The 14665-nt window shown below is 27.8% G+C and overlaps 1 protein-coding gene across 13 annotated transcripts in view; it reads right to left on the minus strand.

The window, feature by feature from the left end:
• Positions 1 to 14665, minus strand: part of LOC142334408 (modifier of mdg4-like) — a 288350-nt gene that overhangs the window by 171870 nt on the left and 101815 nt on the right. For 9 of the 13 annotated variants that reach the window (XM_075382407.1, XM_075382485.1, XM_075382414.1 and 6 more), the window contains exon 4: positions 4170 to 4272. In XM_075382407.1, the coding sequence (XP_075238522.1) occupies positions 4170 to 4272 (103 nt within the window). Of the gene's footprint in view, positions 1 to 103; positions 282 to 377; positions 610 to 4169; positions 4273 to 14665 lie in introns of those variants that run through there. The other 4 variants (XM_075382495.1, XM_075382450.1, XM_075382441.1 and 1 more) reach the window with 4 other exon arrangements.

The raw sequence follows: 14665 nt of genomic DNA on the forward strand, positions 1-14665 counted from the left end.
GTGTAAAATATATACAATATATCAAATGAAAAGCATGTTCTTTCCCATGTTATTCAGTTAGGAACCCATTAAAGTTAAGAAAGATGTTATTTTTTAATTTCAGGCCATTATCACAAAATTTTTCAAGTGGAATTTTATTATTTCTTTCATAAATCTTATCACATTTCAGCAAAGGTAGGTTTTTAAAAAAAGACTGATATCTCATCTCTGTCCCTAGTTCTTGTATGGAAATGATTTATTCGCTGAAACAAATTTCAAGAGAAATTTGAATACATATTCATCTGTAAAAATAAAATCATATTAACAGTGACAATGTTATTTATTATTTACAAAAAAATAATTAAAAAAAAAAAATTAATTATTATTTAGAAAATAAGAATCTTACTTTTCAGAACACAATATGAAGATGTTATCAATTTATCACAATATATACTTCACTTATCACATAAAGTACACATGTTTTTCATACAAGTACCACTTCCGATTCCCTTTGATATCAATAACAGTTTCAAAACATTTCCTTTTACTTACTTCATCCCTGAGAATAAATACAAATGAACTGGGTTCTAAGGCCAATAAGTACAGAAGGTGGCAAGAACTTCCAAAAATCTAACAACAAATAACCATCCTTGTTTAAGTACTTGAATAGCATACATTTTCTACAACTACCTTTGGTTAGTTTTGGTATTTTCATTATTTCAATCTTCTGTTATTATTATTATTATTAGTAAATGCACTGGTGTAAATTTATAAAAACAGATATAAATCTACACTGGCAATTTAATAACTGAATGAAGTCTTTACGTCATTTTATTTGTATAATTATAAAAATTTAACAATTTAATTTACTACTTTAACTTTTTTCAGAAAATTAATTGAAGGCTTCATAAAGAGAACAAGATATATCTATCACTAATTTCCTTTTGGTAAAATTAAAATTTATAAAGATTGAAATACATCTATATCTGGGTTTAAAAATTCAAAAGAAATCACCACAATAACCAGTACAGTACAATTATATTATATAACTAATATTAGTTTTATTTTTTTAAATGTATCCTTTACACAAACTGTAAACTTAAAATTCTATTTAATTACTTAAAAAAGAGAGAAAAAAAGAGATATTTCATCTTAATTTTTCAATCCCAAACTTGCAGAATTAACTAAATATTGTTTAGTAATCTCGTAACTACAAGAATTTATTAAAAAATAAGTTAGAAAAATAATAATCAATGCAAGTAATCTATGTAATTATGATTACTGTTCTATAAAATTTAATATGATAAGAAAATAATATTATACAAAAATCCATTATTACTGTAAATGTTTGATAACTGAATGATGATTCAGATAACTGAACTGATGATTCAGATAACTGAACTGATGGTTCAGTTATATTAAACAAATTTATTAAAAAATTATTATAACACTTCAAAAGTTTTTTATTCATAATAGTTTTGTCTGAGAGGGAAACACAGAGTAGCAATCTTAACCGTGAGTAATACAAAACTTTGTTAGGCTCATTAAATTTTGATGGATAGTTGCAAATTTTCACAACTTCGAGTATGAAGACTTTGGAAAGTAAAACTCTTATTGTTTCTTACAATTTTGTTAACATTATTCATTTTAATTATGGGGTAAACTATTCTAGGAACCATTATTAATTGATATGTGAAATATGTAATATAAATGTTCAACCATGATTTTAATTTCTGAACTGGTTCAAAATTGATCTTTAGGTATTTATTTGTTAAAATGTTTGTCCAACTTCTAATAAAATAATTATTAACTTAATTTCTTCAAGTGACAAGGGTCTTTTAGTGTTAATTTTTAATAAATGAGTATCAGTCTTCTGAAATAGTAAAAAGATTATCTTTCTCCCAGTGGATATCCATTTTTTAAACATAGTTTATGCAGTTTCTTCGTAAATCAGATGTAGCCTAGTCAACAGTAATAGTAAAAAATAAAAGTTGTTCCAAGAAAGCTTTCATATTATGGCCTGGAAATAAGAGTTGTGGCACGATTGGCCACTGTGACAAATAATGTAAACCAAGAAATAAACAATACACAATGATTATGATATGAAAAGATTCTACATAACAACATGAATATATAAAAGAAATGAACGTAATGCTAAAAAATTAATTAGTTTTGAAAAATAAACAAGGCATTGAAATAAATCTTGTAAAAACCTTCTTTCCAAGCAACTTAAGAAATCGAATATTTAAATAAGACCACATCAAATGGATATGAAATTTATGTAGATGCCAGTTGCACACTGAATATGTAACACCAATGAATTGGATTGGGCTTATATAGAAAGTAAAGTGGTGAAAATAAATCTTACCAATTTGTATGAAAAAATCAATGTTTGCTATTGTAATGTTAATGTAACATTGGAATTTTAAAGGAGCCTTACATTCAGTAACAAGAATTATGAAAAGAATATATAAGTCATGTTAAAAATTTATAAAATATTTTATAAATTCATTATATTGCATTTCCACAAACAAGGTTAAAGACAATACTACATTTTATATTTTTAAGTTGTTGGGAGTTAGTTCATAGTACTTACAATAAGTAAATTCTTTCAAAGTACAATTTTAAAAAAGATTTGTAAATAAATTCAACATATTGCCATTCTTTTTCACTAAAGCAAGAAAAGACAATTTGGATATCCAACGTACGTGGCTCTTTTTTCAACTGCATGATGGACCAGAAAATTTTGTTTGGCAATGAGATAATGCACCTCCTCACTAGCATAATTTTGTACTGGATTGGTTAAATGATGTAAAAGGAAAAATAGCTAGCAAAATCTGAAACTTTCGGCTAAAGAATGCATCAGATTAATAAGTTTTAGACCCCAAACTTAAGATCAAGATAATTGTTCGTGTAACAAACTACAAAATATCTCTAAAAACCATTATATTTTTCCCTATAATATAAAATTAACCACATAATGAGAAAATCCACATAAGTTCCTAAATCCCTCTTCTTAAAAATGTTATAATCATACAAGATAATTAAATAACAGAAATAAATGAAAAGGGCTATAAAGAAAATCTATACAACAGCTAATATTTTAATATTTAAGTCAAAAAAGAGACTTTTATATGAATTACCAGGGGTAGAAAAGAATGGAAGCTCTTCCATCAGAAAGAAAAGGCTAACAAAGAAAAAAAAACAAAGTATTGAGTAAAAGCTGAATGAGTATTAGACTGGAGAAGAAAAAACTTAAATTATAAATCACTAAGTCAGCCTCCCACATGAATTCTTATGTCAATAGCTCACTCAATAACTGAGATTACAGTAACTTACTGCATACATCACTCTTCATGGGTTTATAGAAATGTTGACATCAAATATGTAAAAGTTCGTTAATTTAAAAAAAGTTATTTTCAGTTGTTACGTTCAGTATTTTTAACATGCAGGAAACAATTTGATCACGTAAATTAATTGAAAAATTATCATAAATAACTTTCTTATCTACCACTTGTGCTCCACAGCTGGTTTTAAAAAATTGACTTCAAGAGTTAGTTCAGCACTGAAAAAATTCCATTTAAACCCCACCAGGCTAACATGTATTAATTGCAATAATTTTTCGATGTGACTGGTTCCAATTAACATTTTTTATGTCTATGACTTCGTTAAAAATAGATTGTCTTATTTAAAATAGGGTAGAGATTAGGCAAGTTTCACAAGAACTATAAAAATCTCTACAACAAATAAAGAAACCACAAAGTTATAACAATTCAAAAAAAGGTATATTATGTCACAACTGAGAATTCATTCAAGAATTTTCTGCAGTAAGATTAACTACTGAAAATGAGTAAATCTACTACCATCCTTTGAGAAGGTGAATGCTACAAATCAACATTCTTGCATAACATCTTTGATCAACAAAGTTTACATCTTTGAATCAAAGACATGAAGCAGTAATATTTAAAAATTAAACTAATATAAAAGAAATCTAACCTCAGATTGTTCCATTATGAAATATCTTTCAAGAAACCGTGCTAATTAAACGAAAAAAATCATTTCAACTTGACAGACAAATAATAACTAATAGCTGAATAAAATGATGTAAAATAAAATTATACTAATTAGTTTAAAAAGAGAGATCAGCATGTAAAGGAAATACATAACAAATATTGAAAGATGCCTCTTACCGTCAATCCCGTCAATATTATCTTGTGATACAGGTCCACTCTGCTCAGTTTCTTCTGTGTTTGTTGGCAGACTTAAATCCTGCTCAAGTGATGTTTGTCCATCCTTCAAACAAAGAGATAATAAATAACTTTACATTTAAGAAACATATAACTTATAATTTTAGATTGAAATCATAAAAAATATAAGATTTGTATTTGAAAGTCATGCTGGTAAATCTGCTGTGTGAATATGTGACTATGCTGTAACCCCCTTAACAAATTATAAAATTGAAATTTCATCACCTAACAATACAATTACTTAATAGAATTGAATTTATAATTCTGTGATTCATTACAAAATTCATTACTTTGTTACAAAGTTAAACCTCATAACAAGGATAGAAATAAATCTATGTACTCTGTAATCTGTCATTAAAAAAAGTTTAATGAGCTTCAATTATTATTTTCACTAATAATACAAATTAAAATAACCATTACCAGAAAAAAAAGGTGGAACTATTAGCCCAAGAAAATTACAACACTACAAACACAACACTGCAGACAGAGGAGCTATGAAATTTCAGATGAGATGAATGATTAACTGATATTTCAATTAAAAAGTTCCAAACTTCAGTAATGTTAACTACTTCAAAAATTCTCATCACTTTGATATACACAGGTCAATCCATTTGATGTGTCCCAAAAACACATTAGCTAGCTGCATGACCAATTCAAAAAAAAATTGAAACTTACCCATGTTTGGTACATGTTTCAGGACCTTAAAATTATTTTTTTTAAATTTTTTATTTAAGCAGTTTTCCTGTAGTGGCCATTTTTGTAACGGTATGCACACCTATTTTTGTAAAGTTTTACAGAAATCGTCATAACTAAAACACTATTGGTATGGAAGAATGAAACAAAAAGCAATTTAATCATATTTTATCAAGGTAAAAGATCCAGTGGTTAATTTACTTATCTATCTTCTTTCTATGAGAAAATTACCAATAAAGTTGACATGAAAAATACTGAAATTTAATTTTTGGTAATTTTTTTAAGAGGCGGAATGCCATACACAATTTGAATTATTTTATATGTATATGTTAGTAGTTTTACCATAAATAATATTAATGGTGATATACTTACCCCTACATTTTTATGAATTTTTGAAAATATATTTATTTTTTTTTAAATCTAAATTTTAGCTTCAAATTACTCTGATGGGGCTGGTGATAAAAATCTCAAATTTGCACAACTGGCAGTGGTTTTGCAGATGTTTATGGAAAATTAAAAATTTTCTTGTGTATTGTACAAATAAAAAAGTTATAACCTCTCAAAAATCATGAAAACCTGTTAAAAGCAATACCATTTTGACTCACTAAATAAGTGCTTCAAGGGGGTTTCTTGTCATCTTTGCACTTTACATTTTTTTATATACTTTTTATATTTAGACTTTACGTTGTTGAAATTGACGTTTACAATATTTTTAAAATAGTTTCTTTTAAATGATTAATGATAGGTCATAATTTAAAGATAATTTAAGCAATACCAGTAACCTAATACAATTTTGATTCAAAAATGCTTGTAAAACTTACCCAAACTGGGATTTCAATGAGTAGCCTACATCTTTTTTCAAGAATTCATTTTTATTTTTATATTGGTTTATTTTTGTAAACAATATCAATGAAACAATAAATTGTAGAAAAATTTTAATTATTCTTTAATTAAATAGCCTGTTTTTGTAGCAACGAAAGTTTATAAGTTTTAGTGTGATTAACCAACAGCTGTAATATCTCTTCTGATAACTCTTTTGAAAATGTGTAAGAATGACCTGTCACTGTAATTAGTTCAAGTGATGTCAACTTTCTTAGGATTTTGCAGATCAATACCCACACTTTGTCTTGTTCAGACTTTTGAAATGATGTATGTGATCCAGCTGGATGGAAAAAATGAATCTTCACGTCATTTTCGAGCCTAATATCTACTACTTCTATCCACCACTGGTTGTCATACACACAAGTAATAGAGTCTTTTTCCTTAAGTGAAAGTGGTACAATACTTGATTCAATATAGTCTTCATAGTCCTTGGAGTATGAAGTAAAGTAATATCTTACAATGCCTTATGACAAAGGAACATACTTGTGGCAGCTCCTAGTAGCAACAACTCTTTCACAGCAGTCAAAACGGTTTTGTAAAGTTTCTGAAATCTTAGCTATCTCATCTGATTTAATCAAAAAATACTTAATGTTTTTCAGCTTGTGATTACAAAATGAAGACATTTCATCAACGTTTACTATCCGACTGTTTAATGACTTTGAAAAAATACTTTTGAAACAGTTAATATAAAAGAACTTTCCAGGAACTAAATTTAAATTTGAAAAAATGTGTTCTTTAAGAGCTTCCTCTAATGTTATTTGTCTTAAGTTTTTCTTTACTGTTTTTTATGAATTCTCAAAAGGTCACAATAGAACTTTCCATACAGGTGACTGAATTTTGACAAAAAGCTTTTTTTATGATATTTACAAACAGTAGTGACATCTAACACGTAAAAAAATAAGTTGGTTTTCATCACTAATTGCCAAATTTTAATGAGTTGTACCATACACTGTTTTATGGCATTCTTCATTCACATAAATTCCAATGGAACATTATTCTTCATTGCTTTATGTGAATAATTACTTGAAAATCATGTAAAAATTTAACAGATAAAAACATTCAAATATAATATTATTAAGTAAAACTTATTTATTTAATAAACACAGGATGAAATCTGAGACACTCGGTAAAAAGGTGTACAGGTCACCGTCTAATGTCAGACTGAACAGTCTGTAGCTGCAAAGCTAAATGAGCATCTTGCAACATGAATTTTCCTGACGAAATGAATTCAAGCACCTGCTATAACATGAACACTAGTTGAATGGTTCAAACAAGTCCATTTCAACTACAGTAATAAGTATAAAAATATTAAAATGCCAAGAATACAAGAAACCTTGGAGCACTTATTTAGTGAGTCAAAATGGTATCGCTTTTAACAAGTTTTTCATGATTTTTGAGAGGTAATAACTTTTTTATTAGTACAATACACAAGAAAGTTTTTTTATTTGCCATAAACATCAACAAAAACACTGTCAGTTGTACAAATTTGAGATTTTTATTAACAGCCTCATCAGAGTTATTTGAACCCAAAATTTGAATTTAAAAAAAAATTAGTTTTCAAAAATTAATAACAATTTAGAGGTAAGTATATCACCATTAATATTATTTATGGTAAAACTACTAACACATACCTACATATAAAAAAATAATTTAAACTGTGTATGCCATCCCTACCTATTGAAAAAATTTTAAAAATGAAATTTTTGGTAATTTTTCATGTTCAATTTTATTGGTAATTTTTTCATAGAAAGAAGAATATAGGTAACTAAACCACTGGACCATTTTTTTACCTTGAGAAAATATGATTAAATTGCTTTTTGTTTCATTCTTCAAGCACCAATAGTGTTTTACTTATGACTTTTTCCGTAAACCCTTACAATCACAAAAATAGGTGTGCGTACCATAACAAATATGATCACCACAGATAAACTACTTAAAAAAAAAAAAAAAAATAGTTTTAAGATCCTGAAACACATAGGAAACAAGTGGGTAATTTCAATGTTTTTTGAATTTGTCATGCAATATTTTTAGGACACTTTTCATACACTAATTGCAATAAAAAAAAATTAAATAAACACATAAACATTAAATTATCCCACATAGAAAAAAAATACTGAAGTTAAATTCTGGTAACTGTAATATAGTATTTAAATTAGAAAACTTCTCAAATCAGTTTTTGTGTAACTTAAGGTAAAAGGTACAAAATCCTATCTCAATCTGAGCTAATTTTTTCTCTAACCCTAGCTTCCTTAAAACTGCTGCTGGGAGTATATATTAGGGCATTACTATTTATATATATTTGAAGAATATGTTAAATATGAACTCATTTGTTCATTTAAAATGGTTTTACGTGAAACCTTTACCTTCTTAATATGCAACTGATTTTTAGCAAAAATGACTGTTTCAATGAGGTGGTTTACTTCACTATGTAGTTAAAAAAAAAGCTTAGTTAAGTTAAAAAAAAGCTTTTTATATGTTCTTTGCACTGTTGGGTAAAACTGTATCTTGTTTCTCCTTTGTTATAATCTTTTATATTTCGAGCAGCCAAGCTTGTAGATCCTGTATAAGTCAGATTTGTTTGATTGATTATGTGAGTTTATATCCGATGAGCATTTTTTCTTATTAATGATTGTGTATGTGATGTTGCAACATCCTTATTTAAATTTGTGAGCAATTTTTCAATTTAACTGTACACAAGCACAATTATGCATAAATGCAACTGCAAGTGTTATCCAATTTTTGTTTGAACTTCATGAATTGAAATTTGTGCTGGAGTTGCCTGTTAAGAGTTACCATTATATCCACTGGCTTCAGCTAAATAATTTATTATCAGTGTTCATCACAGTAGTTTTTCTATGAAAAAAGGAATGTTGTATAATCCAACAGGATATGTCTGAGTGCTGCACAGCTTCAGAACTATGTTGCTTCTCCAATAATAGACTGAAGTCATAATTTTACAATTACAACATCATAAATGAAATTATCAGACAAACAATAGTAGGTAACTTTTAATATAATTTTGTTTTAATAAGTTGGTTATCAATTAATAATTGTAAGTATTTTAAATCCTAAACAGGCTGACATGAGAAAGCTCAGGTTCATGGCAAAAGTTTCAAATTCTGTTCTTTTTTACTTAATTTCAGGTCAAAGAACTTACAATTTAATTTTAACGAACAAACTACTCTCTTCAAACAAATTATGAATAACATTGTAATAATCAAATGTTATATATTTTGCAGGAACCAAATGTTCATTGCTTACAGAACTCAAGCTTAAAAAATTGTAGTTTAGAATGCATCTTGGTCTGATCAAGTGATTAATTTTACAACTTCAACTTCAGGTGATTAATTTTACATTCTCCAGTGTCTGGAAGAATTGCAAACTGGCCAAACCACTGGAATGAGACATTTAAATCAGGACAGTATTAAGTCAAAATAAATTGTAACCCAATGATAACAATATCATTTTTCTCTATTATATTCAATAACAGCCATTAAAGTAAAAACCCTTTAAAACCCTATTAATTGAATTAAATAATTTTCTTACTGCTGCTGGTTTCAGTTCAACATTTTGTTAACGCAAAAGATTATTATTTGAAATTCAGAATAAAAAATTAAATACCAACTTATTAGCAGAGTTGGCTTGGCTTCTGAGCTTTAAATGTAAAAGATTTAACTTTTTATTAAATTAATAATTTCGTATTCAACTGAACAACAATAACACATCATGTTTTTACAAATATTTTAATTTTTCCAGTTCTATTGATAAAAGGTAGCTGACAAATCTACATAATAACATCAGCTACAAAAAAATAATTAATAATTAGCAGTTCCTCATTAAAGAATTAATAATTCGTAATTTTTTTTTTTTTTGGTTTGTTTTACCTCCGGGTCCGCACTCAAGCAATTCATTCCGCAGAGGATGAGATGAATGTTTTGTAGCATTTGTGAAAAATGCCATGCCTGACCGGGATTCGAACCCAGGACCTCCGGGTGAAAGGCCAAGACGCTACCACTCGCGCCACGGAGGCCGGCATCATTCATAATTTAAATTACACTAACATTACTACAAAACTACTATTGTCAAATAGAAATATTTTAAAATTATTTATTAATATTATAAATTACTTTTACCTTCTGAAAGATAGTGAAATCATTAAAATCATGCAGATGTGGATATGTGTATTGTGCATGCATGCACCTAATGCTTCTTAGATCATTTTAAATTTTTATAGGTAATTACTACAAACTTTAAATTAATTATAATTAAATATAAAGTTACTTTTTAACCTTTTCAATTTAATAACTGATTAATTTATTAGGAACTAATTCTATATAGTGTATATATATATTATATAAATATATTCATATAGGTAATATACAGTCATAGTCCAAGCGATAAGGGCCTTTTTTATGTCAATGGATAAAAATTATCGAAAATAGTTCTAATACTTGCATTGATTGTAAATAACTCGTGGAAAGCAGTGTGGAAGATGAAAACTGTTGTAGCAGGTGAAAGTTGGAAAATTTTCAAGTTGATAAATCACTCTAAGTTGAAAATTTAAATTTAAGTAGAACATATTGTGTTATTACACTCCATGCGTAATGGCGAAAAGCTGAGTGGAAAATAAGTAGCTGGCAAAAAGCCTTAATGTTCAAAATATTTTGAGGAAATTTAAACCATTAGGTCTACGTCCACCAATGCGTATGTGCAATGTGTATAAGTGTATAAGCTCATATGCAAACAGGCAGAAAAATTCTTGATTGAATGTGACTGGAACGCTGTGGAGTTTTCTAAAAACTTCAATGATACCTAGGAAATTTCTTAATGAATATCATTAGAGTATGTCCGCTATTGTGGATACACCATTTCTGTTTATGTCTAAGCCCATTTTCAGGGTTAATCAATAATACTGTCAATTAAAAAAATTATTTTACTTTTTTAATGTTTTTTTTAAATATAATTTAAACAAACAATTAATTTTTATAATCTCACTGAAACAAAAGTGGTTTTCAAACAAAATTTTTTTATTTACAAAATATAATGCTATTAGATTATAAAATCTCATATATCTTATACAATACAATGTTAAGCGAGGGACGATCAGAAAATAAGTTACACCCCCTCGATGAAACAAACACATATTAGACAATTTTTTTTTTATTGAATAAAACTCTCGTAAAAATTTTGTACAATTTCCTTCAACTACCTAAGGACTCCAATTCATCATCATCATCAGCGAAATAAGTTTATGTTAGGACTACCACTAACATTAATGGACAGAACAGAACTGAAGTTGTCAAACTGAATTTTAGTAAAATAGTTAAAATGAATTTTTTGGATCATAATTGAACAGCTATCCAAAACTGAAAAAAAATCATTTATTTCAGTTGCGGCATCATCCACAATGCTGATAACTGTTTAGGCTAGTTTGAACTTTTGATACACACGAAATCGCATACAAATTCAAGAAAAATGTGACAAACTATTACATGACAGAAGTCTAGTAGACATGTTGGTACATTATCTGAAAACTCATTTGACATCCATGAGTTAATCTGATAAGTTGCAAGCAAAAAAAAAAAGCTATTTATTCACAGTAGCTGTTTTCCACTGTCTATTTTCAAGGCGATTCACTAATTTTAATACATCAGAGTCCATCTGCAAAGGTTATCAGCCACTCCTTTTGATACATTCTTATCAAATGATGTTTTACAGAGCACATACAAGCAGATGTGAATGTGCTTGAAACTCAGTTGATACAAAACAACACATCAGCTCATTTATTCCCTGCGATTCCAATATGGCAAGAGCATAACAAAAACTGACTACTGCAATGCAAAAGTCAGTTGTGTCAATTTATTCCCAAATGTAGCTGCTAGCATCAAATCGTCTCAAAATGCACATATCAAGTCAGCAGATAAAAGAACCTGACGACACTTTTCACTGTATGAGGCCATTAACACATTCACAAGACAAATTAAATAAAAATATATGCTTGTTGATCAAACAAAAAAGAGCCTCCCAAATAAACCACTGTGTTCAGAACCATCAATGTAAATCACCTCTGAACTCACATGCAAAAGGTTGAAAAATCTAGTTGCAATATAACAGTGTCAATATTAAACAGAGAAATGGCAACAGCAGAAAATTATTTAATAGAATAAACTGAAACTGTATGTTAAAGTTGGCACTTCTGGAATAGAAAATATCAGCAATTTGAAAAGAATCTCCATTATTAAATTCCTTTTGTTTATTTCAAAATGTTGGCTCCACTTGAAATCATGATGAGAATATAATATCAATAACAACAGAATTATCATGAAAGAACAAAATGTGATAAAATTCTTTACCAAAAGCATAAAACCCGACAAAATTCACTTGCGGATATTAAAACACTGTGGTAAAAAGTATATTACCATGTAAATCTTTATAAGTGGATTGAACAGTTTAAATCACACATAAGTGTCACCGATTTTCATCATAGTATAAGATTGGTGGAAGTTTTGACTGACACTTTACAAATTCGCGATTTTACAAATTAACGATTTTATTCACAAATGAAACTGAAAACTGAAAACTTAAAAACCTGAGAAACTGTTGAAATTTGAAGAGCGAGTTTTGGCACTGTCACTGTCCATTCCATTATCTATAGTAAGCTGAATTAGTGCAAAAGTTTCAGCAGACTGTAATGCTTTCTTAATCGCAAACTTTAATTCATCATTTTGAGCAGACTCCAAATTTTAAAATGAAATGGAAACATCAGAATTTGCTCTTAAGGAAAAAATTCAAAACCTACATTAACAGCTTGTAAAGTAATACTAACTGTGTTTTGAGACTATAAAGGCCCAATTTATCACAGATTATTTGGAAAAACAACACACATTCAAGAGTGAGTATTATGACAAGTTATTAAAAGAAGTGAAATCCACAATAAGGAGGAAACATCCTGGTTCTCTCGCAAAAGAAATAATTCTTCTACATGATAAGATCCATACCACTCAAAAGGTATGGGAAACTATTTAAATGTTGGTTTGGGAGGTAACATTCACCTTACAGGTGTTATCTTGCACCATCAGATCTTTTTTTTGGACCTCTCTATATTTTTACACGGCACCTAGTTCAGCAACAATATACAAATCAAGAATGCAGTAAAAGAATGGCTCAGACATAAAGTGAACAATTCTTTATTACTGGAATAAGAAAGCTCATAGAAAGATGGGACTTGTGCCTAAAATGTAGCCAGAAATTTAGTTAAAGGTAGATTTTATTGTCACTAAATAAATAATTAATTTTTCTACAGCCAATGGTCTCTTTTCTTGAATGCCTTTCGTAATCAAATTTTACAATAATGTTATAAATATTATAATTGATCAATAACAAACTCCAAGTACTTCCATAATAAGAAATTTTAAAGTTTTTTTTTTTTTTTTAATAAAAAATGGTATGAAAATAGTTAACATGCAATATATTTAATGTTTTATAAAGATAAAATAAAAGTTTAAGACAATATATTTCAAACTTAAATTTTTAAACAACTGTGACAGTTATAAAAATAAAAGTATGGCTTGAAAATTTTACACTCTAAAGGAGCTAATAACTATCCTTGATTTTTTAAGTTTTGGATTTTTCTTTAACAGATTTCCAGGTGTAAAAGGTTATTGTGAATAAGAAAGTCATAGTCTGAAATTTTTAAAAAAATAATGCCTCTGTCATCCATTCATAATAAGGAACTGTGTTAAAATGTGAAATGTACATGTTTGCCTGCATTTTTTAAAACTTCTAAAACACCAGCTATATGAAAATCACTTTAAGAATAACAACACTAAGTATAACACATAATGATCTAATCCAAAAAATTATTATATGAAATTCAACATAAAAAAATTCATATGAAAATGTTCAAGAGCTGCGAGAGTGAATAATGTGAACGAATACAGCTGTATGAAAGGACTTTTGCGTAATTTTGTAAATGATTTTATTGGATTTAATCAGCAATTAGTTTCAGCTGCTGATTAAATTGCCACTACTGGATAGGAATTAGGCTTTGTTGAAGTAGACTCAGCAAATTTGCAAGAATTGAGCTCAAATTGGAAAAATATAATGATGATCTTGTCTCATCAATCAGCAGCAAGCCTGTGAATACAATGATGTTGAACTTTTTGAAACAGAAAGCACTCCGACAAGTGAGATGAATTTCATAAAATGCATGTTTTATACTGTTCAAGAATTGAAGCAAAAATTTATGGATTTTAATCCAAATCTTCAAAGAAATATGCAAACCTGCTAATCACAGATAATGCATTGAGCTGCTGCTAGAAATGCATGAAGATAAGAAAAAGCAAAAAAATTCAACTTTAAATAATATTTTGATAAAAACTGATTAATCCTGCTTCTACAATAAAAATATAGTACAAGTTATTCTAGTTATCAGTGTTTTGTCTGTCTATTTTTAACTCTATGCAAGTTATAAAACCAAGCACGAGTAGAATAAAAAATATATAAACATCTTTAGCATAAACTTGAATATGTATACACATGTAAATAAACTTTGAAAATGATTGGATGAAATGCAATAAGTAATTTATGTTTACTTTTATACTCAAATTAAATTAAATAATTAAATTTGTATTTTTGTAAACAATTTTTCATTTAAAGAAAATACATGACTTCTTAGTAAAAGATATTAATGGTTTAATTTTTGCTTACTGTCATGTTTTTTAATTGTTGTATCTAACTTTAGAGCAACATTACATTCTCTAACAAGAAGTCTCAACTTCTTTTCTCTTTCTAAAATTAATATTCTACAAGATAAAAGGAAAAAGCAGAGTCACTTTGGGCCAACAAATAATTTAACCAACAAA

This window comes from Lycorma delicatula, chromosome 1 (genome assembly GCF_047948215.1).
Source record: "Lycorma delicatula isolate Av1 chromosome 1, ASM4794821v1, whole genome shotgun sequence".
Classification (NCBI taxonomy): Eukaryota; Metazoa; Arthropoda; class Insecta; order Hemiptera; family Fulgoridae; genus Lycorma; species Lycorma delicatula.